Source organism: Rhinichthys klamathensis, unplaced genomic scaffold (assembly GCF_029890125.1).
Source record: "Rhinichthys klamathensis goyatoka isolate OS25496 unplaced genomic scaffold, OSU_Roscu_1.1 h1tg000462l_1, whole genome shotgun sequence".
Classification (NCBI taxonomy): domain Eukaryota; kingdom Metazoa; phylum Chordata; class Actinopteri; order Cypriniformes; family Leuciscidae; genus Rhinichthys; species Rhinichthys klamathensis.
Genome location: NW_026606951.1, coordinates 95,407 through 111,497, shown reverse-complemented (window position 1 = coordinate 111,497; position 16,091 = coordinate 95,407). Strand labels below are relative to the sequence as shown.

The 16,091-nt window shown below is 39.7% G+C and overlaps 1 protein-coding gene across 1 annotated transcript in view; it reads right to left on the bottom strand.

Moving 5' to 3' along the window:
• LOC130071818 (ryanodine receptor 3) overlaps positions 1–16,091 on the bottom strand; it is a 248,526-nt gene that overhangs the window by 145,017 nt on the left and 87,418 nt on the right. The window contains exons 28-37 of the mRNA XM_056236709.1: positions 14,620–14,794; positions 11,216–11,424; positions 9,456–9,655; positions 6,026–6,092; positions 4,806–4,966; positions 4,065–4,230; positions 3,890–3,976; positions 3,443–3,669; positions 2,326–2,779; positions 613–948 (exon numbers count right to left, since the gene is read on the bottom strand). Of these exons, the coding sequence (XP_056092684.1) occupies positions 613–948; positions 2,326–2,779; positions 3,443–3,669; positions 3,890–3,976; positions 4,065–4,230; positions 4,806–4,966; positions 6,026–6,092; positions 9,456–9,655; positions 11,216–11,424; positions 14,620–14,794 (2,082 nt within the window). The remainder of the gene's footprint in view (positions 1–612; positions 949–2,325; positions 2,780–3,442; positions 3,670–3,889; positions 3,977–4,064; positions 4,231–4,805; positions 4,967–6,025; positions 6,093–9,455; positions 9,656–11,215; positions 11,425–14,619; positions 14,795–16,091) is intronic.

Genomic DNA, 16,091 nt, shown 5'->3' with positions numbered 1-16,091 from the left:
TAGAGTTTGGGTCTCATATCTGATGAAGTTTGCATAATTAATTCTGTTTATTACTGTGAATCGATCTGTACTGTATAAAGCGCTGTAGAAATAAATAGGTCCAAACTCCTGACATAAAAGTCCTCACAATAAATTATAAACAGCAAATCCGTAAAAATATAAATTGTGTAAAATGTATGAATATTTAAAAATAAATGTAATTAAAATTTAAAAAAATTATGTTTCTAATGAATGTGTTAGAGTCAATATAGTGAGAGAAAAAACAGCAAGAACCATCTTATTTCTTGTTCTTTATGACTTTATTCTAAAACAGTCCTAATAAAAACATCAACAGTTCATGTTATTGAACTGAACTGAATAATGAATCTATTGTCTCAAATGAAGTGTGAAGTGTGTTTTCTGTAATTGCTAATGCTCTTTTTACACACACACTGAACAACATGAAGCATTGCTTGGTCACTGGTTGAGCTAAACTGGTATTATCTAATTGTGTAGTTAAATTTAACAGCTGACAGATATTCAACATAATTCATGTGTGAGAGTCTAACAGAAGGACGGACAAAACCAGTCAAATATCCACTGAGATCTGCTCATATTTATCACAGGTCTGACCTGTCGTTTGACGGACTCGGGAAGCTTCTTCTCCAACAGGCCCTTCACGAGTGTTTTCCCGTCTCGAGCCTCTTCTTCTCCGGCCTCGACCGCCTTCTCCTCGGCTCCGGTTAATCCCTCCTTCATCCCGTCCTCCGGGCGCTCCCCGAACACGTCGGGCTCGATGAGCATCAGGATCTTGTGCACGTCTCGGCTGCTCAGGACGCCCATGGTGAGCAGTGTGCCGATGAGGCGGAGGATGGGAACGAACTGATACTCCACGCTGCCGCCCACCGGATCCCGGATGTGATCTCCTCCACCCTGCACCGCCTCCGTCAGCATGAGGATGGCCTTCTCCTGAGCAGCACAGCAGACTTCAGTTACAAAGCACTTCAAGACAACCCAAGTGCTGTGCAGAAAAAAGTTTTGCTGTTTTGTTTTTATTGTGTGGTTTTTATGTTTTAATGGCAGACCCGCCACTGTTTTATACCTTCAGCACATCGAGCGGGATCTCGGGGCTGTACAAATAATCGCTATGATTACAAATGTAATCGCTAATTTCTGTTATGATTACTGTTATAGTTACTGTTATTCTTATAGTTAATATTATAATTACTGTTACAGTTACTGTTATAGTTACTGTTTCTGTTATAGTTACTGTTTCTGTTATAGTTACTGTTTCTGTTATAGTTACTGTTTCTGTTATAGTTACTGTTATAGTTACTGTTATAGTTAGTGTTATAGTTACTGTTATAGTTACTGTTATAGTTAGTGTTATAGTTACTGTTATAGTTACTGTTACTGTTACTGTTATAGTTACTGTTATAGTTACTGTTATAGTTACTATTACTGTTACTGTTATAGTTACTGTTATAGTTAGTGTTATAGTTACTGTTATAGTTACTGTTACTGTTATAGTTACTGTTATAGTTACTGTTACTGTTATAGTTACTGTTACTGTTACTGTTATAGTTACTGTTATAGTTAGTGTTATAGTTACTGTTATAGTTACTGTTACTGTTATAGTTACTGTTATAGTTACTGTTACTGTTATAGTTACTGTTACTGTTATAGTTACTGTTATAGTTAGTGTTATAGTTACTGTTATAGTTACTGTTATAGTTACTGTTATAGTTACTGTTATAGTTACTGTTACTGTTATAGTTACTGTTATAGTTACTGTTACTGTTATAGTTACTGTTACTGTTATAGTTACTGTTACTGTTATAGTTACTGTTATAGTTACTGTTACTGTTATAGTTACTGTTACTGTTATAGTTACTGTTACTGTTACTGTTATAGTTACTGTTACTGTTATAGTTACTGTTACTGTTATAGTTACTGTTACTGTTATAGTTACTGTTATAGTTACTGTTACTGTTATAGTTACTGTTACTGTTATAGTTACTGTTACTGTTATAGTTACTGTTATAGTTACTGTTACTGTTATAGTTACTGTTACTGTTATAGTTACTGTTACTGTTATAGTTACTGTTACTGTTATAGTTACTTACTGTTACTGTTATTACTGTTACTGTTATAATTACTGTTACTGTTATAGTTAATAGTATAATTACTGTTACTGTTAGTTACTTTTATGATTACTGTTACTGTTATAGTTACTGTTATAATAACTGTTACTGTTATTACTGTTACTGTTATAATTACTGTTACTGTTATAATTACTGTTACAGTTACAGAGTACCAAGTTTACTATCTGAAAAGGGTGTGTACCTTGAGCACGTCGAGCGGGATCTCGGGGCTGTGCAGATGCTGCTCGCGGCGGGCGCTGATGAAGCAGGGTGGGGTTAAGTTGAGCCGGGGTTTGAGGGAGGCGCTGCGCCCGACGCCCGGCGGCTGGTGGCGTTTGGAGGCGTCGGGAAACAGTCGAATCCCGCGCGTCTCGGGCGTGACGGGGACGATGAACTCGCGGCTCATCATGAGGCGCGCGGCCCGGGCCGTCTCCAGGTGAACGCTAATGAGGACGCTGTAGAAGCCCTCGCGCAGCACGCCCGACAGGTATTGGCTGTCGATGGTGTAGAGCAGCTGTGATTGGTCGAGGTGGCTGCAGAGCGCGTGAGACACACGCGTGTTCCCGTGAGCACAGAGCGCGCAGTACAGCTGGAGTGTGTGATAGTGGAACATACGCAGATCCTCCTGCTCTGAGAGCTCCATGATGTCCACACACCTGCAATACATGAATGAGAGAGTGAGTGAGTGTGTGTGTGTGTGTGTGTGTGTGTGTGTGTGTGTGTGTGTGCCGGTTCTACTCAGGGATGTGTACGGCCAGCAAATGCAGGGGTTCCACACACTGCACCATCCACCCGTGCCTCTCGCTGACTTGAGTGTGTGTGTGTGTGTGTGTGTGTGTGTGTGTGTGTGTGTGTGTACCGGTTCTCCTCAGGGATGTGTACGGCCAGCATCTGAAGGAGTTCCACACACTGCACCATCCACCCGTACCTCTCGCTGACTCGTGTGTGTGTGTGTGTGTGTGTGTGTGTGTGTGTGTACCGGTTCTCCTCAGGGATGTGTACGGCCAGCATCTGCAGGGGTTCCACACACTGCACCATCCACCCGTACCTCTCGCTGACTTGAGTGTGTGTGTGTGTGTGTGTGTGTGTACCGGTTCTCCTCAGGGATGTGTACGGCCAGCATCTGCAGGGGTTCCACACACTGCACCATCCACCCGTGCCTCTCGCTGACTCGAGTGTGTGTGTGTGTGTGTGTGTGTGTGTACCGGTTCTCCTCAGGGATGTGTACGGCCAGCATCTGCAGGGGTTCCACACACTGCACCATCCACCCGTGCCTCTCGCTGACTCGAGTGTGTGTGTGTGTGTGTGTGTGTGTGTACCGGTTCTCCTCAGGGATGTGTACGGCCAGCATCTGCAGGGGTTCCACACACTGCACCATCCACCCGTGCCTCTCGCTGACTCGAGTCGTCTCCACCTTCAGGAAGGTGTTGGGCATTCGGCTCCACAGAACTGAGTTTATCGTCTGGACGTCCAATCGCGGCGGACACTGAGGAACCGGGTTCTTGTGTTCGCTCTTAAAAATGGCGGATGAGATGGGCATAGCGTTCTGGAGGAGACAAGTCATACAAACTCACATTATAGTTTTGCTAAGTTAACATTACTGTTACCATTATAGTTCGTTATAGTTACTGTTATAATTACCAAATATGAATATAATTATTAAAACACGTCATATGAGCAGAACGTTCGAGAGCAGATCCCCTTCATTTCTCTCATAATGACTAATATGCTGGTATGAAGTTATGGGAATATGAGGATCCACACACCTTGATTTTGGCCAGTTCAAACTGGAACAGACTTGAGCTTGTTGGCCGCACAAACACCGCAGGAAACAGTTTTGCGCTTGGCTCCACCTGCACAACAGATGTTCACTTTATACCTTTATTTACTTTATTTAATCAGTGTGAAGTCACGAGTCTGACGCTGCTTGAGCTGACGTACCTGGTACGAGGTCGCATGCTCTTTGCCGTTGACTGTGAAAGCTAACAGACCCGTGGCCAAATCAATGAGGCATCCGATCTCTAAATCCACATTACTCCTGCTGGACGAGTGGGCGGCGCTCGTGACGTCTCCACCCCAAACCATGTAACAGTTACTCCTCTTCACGCTGTCACATGACACAGTGACATCAGCACATCAGCACATGACCCGTGGCGACGTACAGTCAAACCAGCACTTATTCAGACAGCTTCAACATTTCTCACATTATCAGTTTATTCGCTATAGTTTAGAAAATGGTGATAAATATGAGCAGAACTCAGTGGATATTTGACTGGTTTTGTCCGTCCTTCTGTTAGACTCTCACACATGAATTATGTTGAATATCTGTCAGCTGTTAAATTTAACTACACAATTAGATAATACCAGTTTAGCTCAACCAGTGACCAAGCAATGCTTCATGTTGTTCAGTGTGTGTGTAAAAAGAGCATTAGCAATTACAGAAAACACACTTCAGCAAAACATGATCAGCTCAAAGTGGAGGAATCAGTTTTGCTCCCAAATATGTCACTGGTAGTCACTGTATGAAGAATATTTGGGTGTAATATGTCACAGTTTACTTTATTTTGCTCTCCTCACTTACATAAATAAACTATAGTGTCCTGCACACACTAGTAAAAAAAAATTAATGATATCTGGTGTCTGAATGATGTGTGGTTTGACAGTATGAGAACGAGCGCTCACCTCTCGTGCACACGGCCTCGCTCGTCGCCGAGGGTGACGGTCACCGTGCGGATCTTGCCGAGGTTAAAGTTGTTGCTATAATAATGGTAGTCGGGAGTGACCCATCCGACCCACACACAGGACGGGTCTTGACCCGCGAATATCCGGACCGAGTGATAGTACTGCAGGAGACCAACACACACGTCATTCACACTCTCAAACCTCATTCACCAAGCCATACGAGTAACCAATCGCTGTAACTCTATGAGAATATCACTTCACACCACAACTGTAGCAATAACAAAACAAGATAGGTATGATAGGTATGATCCATAAAACACTGACAGCCAATCAAAACCCTTCTACTTCTGCAATTGTGTTTATAGCTAATAACAGTTCATTTTATTTATCATGACAGTTTTTATTATAGTTATTACACTTGTTACAGTTTTCGTTAAAGTTAATACAGTTATTGTTACAATCCTCAGTTATTATAGTTTTTGTTATAGCTATCATTGTTAGTTATAATTATTGTTATTGTTATATTGTTATAGTTATTGTAATCGTTATATTTATCACTACACTTATCATATTTAGTTATTGTTAGTTATTATAGCTTTGATAAAGTTATCGCTATAGTTATAGCTTTGTTATAGTTATAGACATTTTTATAGTTCTAGTCATCGCTATATTTATTATTACATTTATAGTTATCGCTATAGTTATTTATTATAGTTATCGTTGCAGTTATACACATTTTTATTTCATTTCAGTTTATTTATATAGGGACAGTACAAAAAAACATGATCCCAGTCAAAGCTGGAAAATATGTATTGCACATAGAGAGTATAGCAAGAGCTAATCTGCATCTCAGGTCCCTAGAAAGGCTTTTCTAATAAATAAAAAAAAAAAAAAAAAAATTACTACTCATAGAATAAAACTACCACAATATGTCACTCATAGACGTAGATGTCACTCATATACCAACCAATATTTATACCAGAAATGAGCTTACAACTGAAGCATAAAACTTCACATGCACTTTTACATTACATTACACTCTTATAATTATCGTTATCGCTATATTTATCATTACATTTGGCATTTAAGTTATTATCATTGTTTTTCTGGTTGATGACGAATGAAAAAGCCAAATAAAAGAACCTAAACAAAACATCAAGAGCTTTTTATTCTTGTAACAACCCTAAATGATGATAGGAGAAGTGCGCCGCTGAACTCACTGAGGTGATGCTGCTGTAGTCCGTTCTTCTGCCTTCATCCAGGTGTTTCGTGGACTTCACCGGATGCCTTCAGAAACGTTCACAGGACACACACACAATTACGGTCTATACAACAGACAAAGATGAGCAGGAGCCCTGAAGCTCTGATAGAGATCAGTGCAGACAGCAAGATCCACAACAGAACCGGAAGACAATACAATGCTGAATAAAGTCCTAGTTTTTGTTATTTTTGGACCAAAATGTATTTTCGATGCTTCAACACACTCTAACTAACCCACTGATGTCACATGGACTACTTTGATGATGTCTTTATCTCCTTTCTGGACAAGGACAGTATACCGTACACACATTTACAATGGAGGGACAGAAAGCTCTCGGACTAAATCTAAAATATCTTTTTTAGATATTTTACTGGTCTGACGGGCTTGGAGCGACACGAGGGAGAGTCATTAATGACATCATTTTCATTTTTGGGTGAACTAACCCTTTAAGTGAATTAGTCATTGCACCGTTTTGTTGTTGTGTTTTTCATTAAGAATAATAGGCTAACGACCTCACCATTCAAGCAATCCGCCCCCGAATTGGCGCTAATTTGAAAGCGAAACTAAAACAGGCATTAATAACGGTGCGTGTCCACGGCGAGGAGCGAGCAGAACAGAGCAAACGCTTTTTAGTTCATTCCGATCCATAGGAATTAATTGTAAAATGTCTAATGTCTTAGTTTTGCTTTCAAATGAGCAGTGTTGGGGAAGTTACTTTTAAAAACTAGTGTAACTCGTTACTCGTTACTTCTTAAAAAAAAGTAATCCGTTACTTTACTTAGTTACACCATATGGAAAGTAACTTTTTACGTTACTCGTTACTTTTACGTTACTTTTATGTTGCTTGACTTTGGGCAGAACCCAATATCTGTTCTTAAATATGTAAGCCTACATAAAGTTCTACTATGCATAATGCCATAAATGCATAATATCAAAATTTTGAATATTTATGAAGAAATGCCCGTTAATGGATAGGCATATGCATGGGCGGCACTAGGGAGAGGCTGGAAAGAAAGCAATTATATTCAGGCTGTATTCTATGGAAGTCCTGAACCGCATGGTGAAGAAGAAAAAATGAAAACTTATCTTGTTATTTCGACATCATAAGGGGACATTCTAATCTGCATTAAGCCAAATTAAGTGTTCTTATAATGGTTTTCTATGGGAGGAAAACGCTTAACGTGTAATTAAACACGTTGCGTTCATATTCTGGGCTCATCTGATTTTTTGTACATAGTGTAGTCTACTTTATTATGAATTTAGTATCATAATAATTAATAAATGCACGCACAATTATCCGTGAACTTGATAAATGTTGCAGATATGTTTTACTATGCACGTAAACAAATGCCTTTCAACTTATGTGCAAAATTCAGAATTAAATGAATGTGCAGCAATTTGAACAAATAGAGAGTCTGTAGGCCTACTATACGTGTTGTAGCCATTAAATAAGCGCATTTAGTTTCATATTTGTTAAAATATTATAATGTTGTTGTTTTTTTTCATCTATGTTGATTATGAAAAGTGAACAGCATGAGTAAGATGGATGCGCGATATATCGGGAGACATATGGAGTGGGTCAGACATGATTTTGACCACTTCATTAAGTTTTGTTTTGAACAAAAGCCTTTCTTTAAAGTCAATTTCGTTTTGTATAAATTGTATCTTAATTTAAATCAATTTTTTATCAACCAATTGCTTGGATTTAATAAATAAGAAGCAAATATAGCAGACAATATAATCATGACATGGAGGCGCCGGCGCGGTCACTTGTTGCGCGTGAACTGGAGCGCACCTCGTCATAAATTAACCGAAACTCAGTGTATGCCTCACAGGCATGATAAATATATATATAAATTAGGGCTGTCAGTTAAACGCGTTATTAACGGCGTTAATGCAAACCCATTTTAACGGCGTTCATTTTTTTATCGCGCGATTAACTGTCTTTTTGGCCTAGCAAACTTTGTAGTTTTTTTTCCACATGCTTTTGCAACAGGACGTCATGCGCGGCGCTGCGCTGGGAAACCCATTCATTTCAATGGCTTGCGCCGCGCGAGGACGTTTTGAAAGCGCAAGCGGATCTAGCTAGACCGGAAACAAAACAACAGGCACGCTGCACACACTTGTTTGGCCTTGCGAGCCGGATGCGCGAGCGCGAATCTCTCTGCTCGCGCGCGGAATATGATGTGCCGAGCACGAATCTCTCTGCTCGAGTCGCGCGCTCTCAGATACACGCTGCTCTGAATTTTCTCTGGGCTCGCTCAGAGAATATGCCTGCACTTAAAACGTGTTCAGTGCAATCGCAAATCTCTCCTCTTCCCCAGCTAACAATTTTAGGTTATAAGAACGTTTTCATAACGTTCCCATTAAGTTATAAAAACGTTATTTCTGAATGTTATAGGAACGTTCAAAACGTCCAGTTTTGAGTGGATGACGAGCGCGAGACGCCGAAATGGATGCCAATAAGATTCTGAATGGAAAGTTTACTTTTAAAAAGTTGCCAAATGGTTCCATTGACGAGACCAAAGTGATCTGTGTGTTGTGTCGTTGTGAACTGAGCTATCATCATCGCAGCACGTCCAGTCTGAAATACCACTTGATGATGGCCAAGCACACACACACACACACACACACACACACACAGCTGATGCGAATTCTCCGCCCCTCGTCAATATCAGGACCTCGTTAGTATTTATTTCACCCTTTTATTGATGGACAGTGTTACATTGTGTGAGAGATTATTTGCTCCAAATGATAATGTTTTAGTGTGAAATTGAACACAGTATATGCCAATATTGTTTTCAATAAAAAAACATTTGCACAAAGCAAGCCGATCCACTTTTCCATGTTGATAAGAGCATTAAAATGAGAAAAAATAATGGGACAAAAAGAAATCAAGAGACATTTAGAATAGATAAAAATGTGCGATTAAATGCGATTAATCGCGAGTTAACTATGACATTAATGCGATTAATCACGATTAAATATTTTAATCGTTTGACAGCACTAATATAAATATAAAGATTGAAATGTCTTTAAACAAAACAATTCAAAACGAAAAGAAATAGGCTACTCTCTGATTATGTAATCCACGTGCATTTCTCTCTTTAGGCATTCATTACAGAGATGGCGATCGCTGTCAAATCTGTCAAATGACGGAGATCGCTGTCAAATCTGTGCCTGGGAAAAGTAACGTTTCTCCGAATTGAAAAAGGAACTACGTTTCGTTACCAAATTTTCAGTAGTAGCGCGTTACACTACTTTTTACCCGAAAAAGTAGTTACGTTACTGTAACGCGTTACACACAACACTGCAAATGAGTGATTTCAAAGCCGGTTGTTGTCACACGTCGATTAAAAAAATCCTCACGTCACATCGCTCCCTCTGACCTGTGTTTGACCTTGAGCGGCTCGTCCTCGTACAGGCCGTTCACACTGGCGTGAGATGCGCTCCTGAAGCTGGACTGGAACTCCACAGGCATGCTCAGTCTGCAGAACACCATCTCAGCGCTGACGTGCTGACTCCCAAACATCTTATGGCTGACCTTCAGGCAGGGCGGGCTGTCCACGGTCCCGTCGATCCTGGTGACCTGCAAACATCCGTTTCAGTTCAGTTTACTGCTAAAGCACATGTGTGACCCTGGATCACAAGACCAGTCTCGAGTCGCACGGGTTTATCTGTGGCAATAGCCAACAATACATTATGGGTCAAAATTATCGATTTTTCCTTTTATGCCAAAAATCATTAGGATATTAAGTAGAGATCATGTTCCATGAAGATATTTTGTAAATTTCCTTCTGTAAATATATAAAACATTTATTTTTGTGTGGATGCAGCACAATCGTGAACATAAATGCACAACTTTAAAGGCGATTTTCTCAATTTTTTTATTTTTTTTTGCACCCTCAGATTCCAGATTTTCCAATAGTTGTGTCTCGGCCAAATATTGTCCTATCCTAACAAACCATACATCAATGGAAAGCTTATTTATTCAACTTTATATGATGTATACATCTCAATAAAAAAAATAAAAAACCCTTATGACTGGTTTTGTGGCCCAAGGTCACATTTGATTAATGACAGCAACAAGGCTGACCAAAGTGCTGTACAGACCATAAGATAACAGATAAAAGAAAACAGAGAAGAACAAAACAAGACATTACAATGTATTAAAAGCCAACGATAAAAGATTTGTTCAAACATGACGGGATTCAAGCTCTGCTCATGCAAAACCAGCATAGAAAGAAAACGTTCTGGAACGCTTCAATCCGAATCAACACAAATGACCCTGTGAGATCCTAGAGGAAGTTTCGCTTTAACCTTCCTCCTTCCCTCGCACTTTGTAACAAATCTTTCCCTCGCTGGTCAAAATGACCCGAAGGCCTAAAATAATACTTTTTTTTTTTTTGTCCACAAAGATTTTTTTATTTCATTTTGATAATATTTTTTCTTTTCTTTTTTATGCAATTTTTGGGAGATTTTTTGTTATTTTTTAATTTATTGACCTTTTAAAATGACTAGATTTGATCAATAAATAATAAATAAATAGCAATTTAAGCAGATTCCTCACATTCTTTCAACTTAAATTCAAAATAACTCACAATTTCATGCATAACCCTTTTAATTCAGCTCAAAATATCTTACATTGACAAAGCCAACCTTTTGTGGAAAAATAAATAATATAATATTTTATAACTCTATATGGAGCAGAAGAGCTGTTCCGCTGGGTCCTAAAGCCAGTTTATCTTCAGTGTGCTTTCAGATACACATGTTGACACTATAAAATAATTTTTTGGTAAAGTTTTAGCATTTTTTGTTTGAATTTTGAGCATTTTTATGTTTTTCTATGTGAACTGAAGCATTCCTCACGTTCCATTCATTCCTAATGAAGGATTTGTTATTTAAATTCCAATCACAAAACTCCTCGAATCCATTCCATTGTTTATTTTTTGTGAACTCGTGGTTTAAGTGCGACAAAAGTCCTAGGATCTTGGACCCCTCTGATGAACTCTCAATTAAAAAAAAAAGAGTTTCGGGGTAAAAATGACCCGAGGGAAGGATGAGCTAAAGGTCCATTTATAGCGTTCAACCAGTGGGATCCAAGAGTCACCGATCAATGAATGATCAGCAGAATGAAGCTCGTCCTCACCGCGATGTGATGATGGTCTTTCGGCACATTGAAGAAGGTTGGCAAGCGTTTGCTGAACCACATGGTGACCTCACGGTTCATGTTGACGGCGAACGGTTCGAAGCCCTCCTGCAGGCCACACATGGTGTAGTACTTAAAGGTGCTGGCGTCCTTCCCAAGATTCATGCGGCCCACCTGAGAAAGACCTAAACTACAGACCGGGATGAAACCTACGAGAGAAGAGAAGCAAGCAGTTTTGCATTCAGGGGTCTTTAAAGGAGTAGTTCACTTTAAAATGAAAATTAGCCCATGATTTACTCTCCCTCAAGCCTAGGTGCATACGACTTTCTTCTTTCAGACGAATACAATCGGAGTTATTTTAATAAATGTCCTGACGCTTCTGAGCTTTATAATGGCAGTGGATTGCAACCATTGCAACCATCCGATTGAAGCTCATAAAAGTGCATATATCCATCATAAAAGTGCATCTATCCATCATAAAAGTGCATCTATCCATCATAAAAGTGCATCTATCCATCATAAAAGTGCATCTATTCATGATAAAAGTGCATCTATCCATCATAAAAGTGCATCTGTCCATCATAAAAGTGCATCTATCCATCATAAAGTGCATCTATCCATCATAAAAGTGCATCTATCCATCATACAAGTGCATCTATCCATGATAAAAGTGCATCTATCCATCATAAAAGTGCATCTATCCATCATAAAAGTGCATCTGTCCATCGTAAAAGTGCATCTATCCATCATAAAAGTGCATCTGTCCATCATAACAGTGCATCTATCCATCATAAAAGTGCATCTATCCATCATAAAAGTGCATCTATCCATCATAAAAGTGCATCTGTCCATCATAAAAGTGCATCTGTCCATCATAAAAGTGCATCTATCCATCATAAAGTGCATCTATCCATGATAAAAGTGCATCTATCCATGATAAAAGTGCATCTGTCCATCATAAAAGTGCATCTATCCATGATAAAAGTGCATCTATCCATGATAAAAGTGCATCTATCCATCATAAAAGTGCATCTATCCATGATAAAAGTGCATCTATCCATGATAAAAGTGCATCTATCCATCATAAAGTGCATCTATCCATGATAAAAGTGCATCTATCCATGATAAAAGTGCATCTATCCATCATAAAAGTGCATCTATCCATCATAAAGTGCATCTATCCATGATAAAAGTGCATCTATCCATGATAAAAGTGCATCTATCCATCATAAAAGTGCATCTATCCATCATAAAAGTGCATCTATCCATCATAAAGTGCATCTATCCATGATAAAAGTGCATCTATCCATCATAAAAGTGCATCTATCCATCATAAAGTGCATCTATCCATGATAAAAGTGCATCTATCCATCATAAAAGTGCATCTTTTCATCATAAAATGCATCTATCCATGATAAAAGTGCATCTATCCATCATAAAAGTGCATCTGTCCATCATAAAAGTGCATCTATCCATCAAGAAAGTGCATCTATCCATCATAAAGTGCATCTATCCATGATAAAAGTGCATCTATCCATCATAAAAGTGCATCTATCCATCATAAAAGTGCATCTATCCATGATAAAAGTTCATCTATCCATCATAAAAGTGCATCTATCCATCATAAAAGTGCATCTATCCATCATAAAAGTGCATCTATCCATCATAAAAGTGCATCTATCCATCATAAAAGTGCATCTATCCATCATAAAAGTGCATCTGTCCATCATAAAAGCGCTCCTCACGGCTCCGGGGGTTAATAAAGGCCTTCTGAAGCGAAGCGATGCGTTTGTGTAAGAAAAATATCCATATTTAAAACTTTATAAAATAACTAGCTTCCGGCCAAACGAACATACGGATTCGACTCAAGTCTAAGCGCAACTTATGCGAGTAATGCGACGCACTGCTGATATTTACGCTACGCATGACGCTACGATACTTCCGATGTCACAAGTTGTGTAAGTTGCGCTTCAGGCGTTTAGACTGCGTATGTTCGTTTGGCCGGAAGCTAGAATTTTACTTTGTAGCGTGTTAATTATGAATATTTTTCTTACATGAACTCATCACTTTGCTTCAGAAGGCCTTTATTATCCCGCCAGAGCAGAGTTTATCATGGATGGATGCACTTTTTTGAGCTTCAATCTGATGGTTTTAATCCACTGCCATTATAAAGCTTGGAAGCGTCAGGACATTTATTAATATAACTCAGATTATATTTGTCTGAAAGAAGAATGTCATATACTCCTAGGATGGCTTGAGGGAGAGTAAATCATGGGCTAATTTTCATTTTAAAGTGAACGACTCCTTTAAGGCATTGAAATCAAATCAGAAGCCGCGTTTCCACTGTCATTTGCAGGGCTTGATCGGGCCTCGTCGGGGCTTTTCTGGCCTGCCGAATACCTTAGTCCAAAGCGGGTCAGCTCGGGCTTGAGGAGGGGTTTACCCGAGTCTGGAGACGACAGCGCCGGATGAGTCCATACACCAGCTAACATCAGCATTAAAGACTTCTAACATCATTTTAGCTCAGCTTTCAGACAGCAGCGAGTGTTCGAATACCTTCTGTTTGTGATCTGATGTGGGTTCTGATCAAGGCAGAAATATTTATACACAATGCAAAAGACTATGCGCGCGCTAACCATTACCATAGTAAACATGGTAAATATAACCATTTGAAGAAATCAGACAAATCATATAGGCTATCACAATCATTTTTTCATTTGATCTGTCAGTACGTCTCGTCTCTTTATACCGGACTGTCTGATATCATATTTAGCTCCGCATACGTCATAAAATAAAGCAACTCCGGTTTTTCGGGAGCTTCCTCTGTTTCTCTGACTGGAAATATAACTGCACTGGGAGAGAGTGCTAAAGCTCCTCAGGTCGTATTTCAGGTGGAAAATTTGTAGAAATGATCGTTCTTTCTAAATGTGATAAACATACTGTCCTGTGACTACAAATAAAAAGAAACAGACGCACCTGAATAAGTACTTGACCTCTTTCTTTTCTGAAATAACGGTAAATACCACTTTATTTCTGTGTGACTAATGTGCAATCTTGACATAAGTTATTTTAGTATGGTCAATGTATCACTTATTAGAGTAAAACATTGATGCTAGGGTTTTTAAATGTTTACGTAAACAATGTCAACAAACGGCCGCTTTTATCATGTTCGTTTTGCGATCTCGCTAGTGATTTCTTTCTGATTAGTTTTCTGATAAAACTTCAGTTTGTTGGTGAAATGATGGGTTTGTGTGACGTTGTTCCAGAGAGGCGTGTGTTAGCGAAGCGCTAGGCCCGACGGTGGAAACGCAGTGTGGTTTTGGCCTCGCTGCTCCAGGTTCGAGGCTATTGGCCCCGCCCGGCCCGACAGTGGGAACGCGGCTAGAGATTATGTTCTCTCTAACCGTCCTCAATGTCAAAGTCGGCGAAACACAGCTCAGAGCCCTTGTTGGTGATCAGGATTTCTCCGTTCAGGGTGAAGATCATGGATTTGTCCTCCATGTTGATCATACAACCCACGACGTCCCCCGAGTGCCAGCAGCGGCCGAAGAGACGACTGCCCATGTGGAGCCGATGACCCTGTGAGAGGCAGAGATCAGAAACCGTTTGAAGCGACAATGACCTTCTCGTGTTGTAGGATTATTTCTGACGCGTGAGATCCAAACAAGACGCTTCCAGTCCAGCACTGCATTTATCCCTTTATTAGTCACAGTTCCGATGCCAAAACACATTGTAATCCACAATCCACAAATCCTGACACGCTCAAACACTGTTTGCTTCCCTCATTAGTTACACCTGTCTTCCCTTGCTCTCTGGCTACCTATAAACCTATTAAACCCACACTCCACCCAGTGGCCAACAGTGGAACTACAACCGATTATAGAGAGAGCATAATGGCTCTTACACCGTTAGTCCGATGACCCTGTTGTTGTGCGGATGAACAGCCGGAGTGCATTAAGGGTTTCATTAATCACTAATGATCTTTGCAACGCACATACCTGTCAAGTATCCCGTTTTGGCCGGGAAAGTCCCGTATTTTACCATTCTTTCCCGCCGTCCTCCCGTATTAGGATTTTCCCGTAAATCTCCCGTATTTTAACCTGCGTTATTGAAAAATAATAATAACCCGGGCGGAGTAAAAAAAAAAAAAAACATTCCCAATCTGAGCTCTGTTACTAGCCTCGCGATAACTACAGGTACTGTAGGTGGCAGTTGTCGCGATGTTAGTGTGTGAGGTTTAGATGATGAGTGACAACGCGGGGAAAACAAAAAAACAAACAAAAACAGAGTCGGATGATGGCCGCTATGACAGAGCAAGGCACTCCTGCCAAAAAAACAAAACCCTCATGTACTGAATACCGCGATCAATGGGATAGCGAATTTACTTTTCTGAAGAGGAGCAGGGTGGGGGACAGTCACGCGGTTTATAAGTTTTGTAACTGCGACTTTAGCATCTCACACGGGGAAGGAATGATGTATGTCAGCACGAGAAAGGGTGTTTAGCATGGTACGAAAGATTGTTCCAGAGAATAGGATGACGTTAGACAACACAGAACTGTTTGCTCTACTCTCATGTAAAATTAACCACTCTGGCCCACACTACAAAGTCTGCAACAAATTTGTTCAATAACTCACTAAAAGAGTAAAGAAAAGTTATGTGAAATGAAAAGAAAAACTGCAAATGAAAAGAAAAACTGAAAAAGAAAAGCAATATGAAATGAAAATAATGTGTGGAATGAAAATAAAATGTAAATGTAAAGACAAGCAATGTTAAATGAACAGAAAATATGCAATTAAGCCTTTAAATAATGCTCTTAATATATACCCTATATAAACCATACACATATATATATATATATGTGTGTGTGTGTGTGTG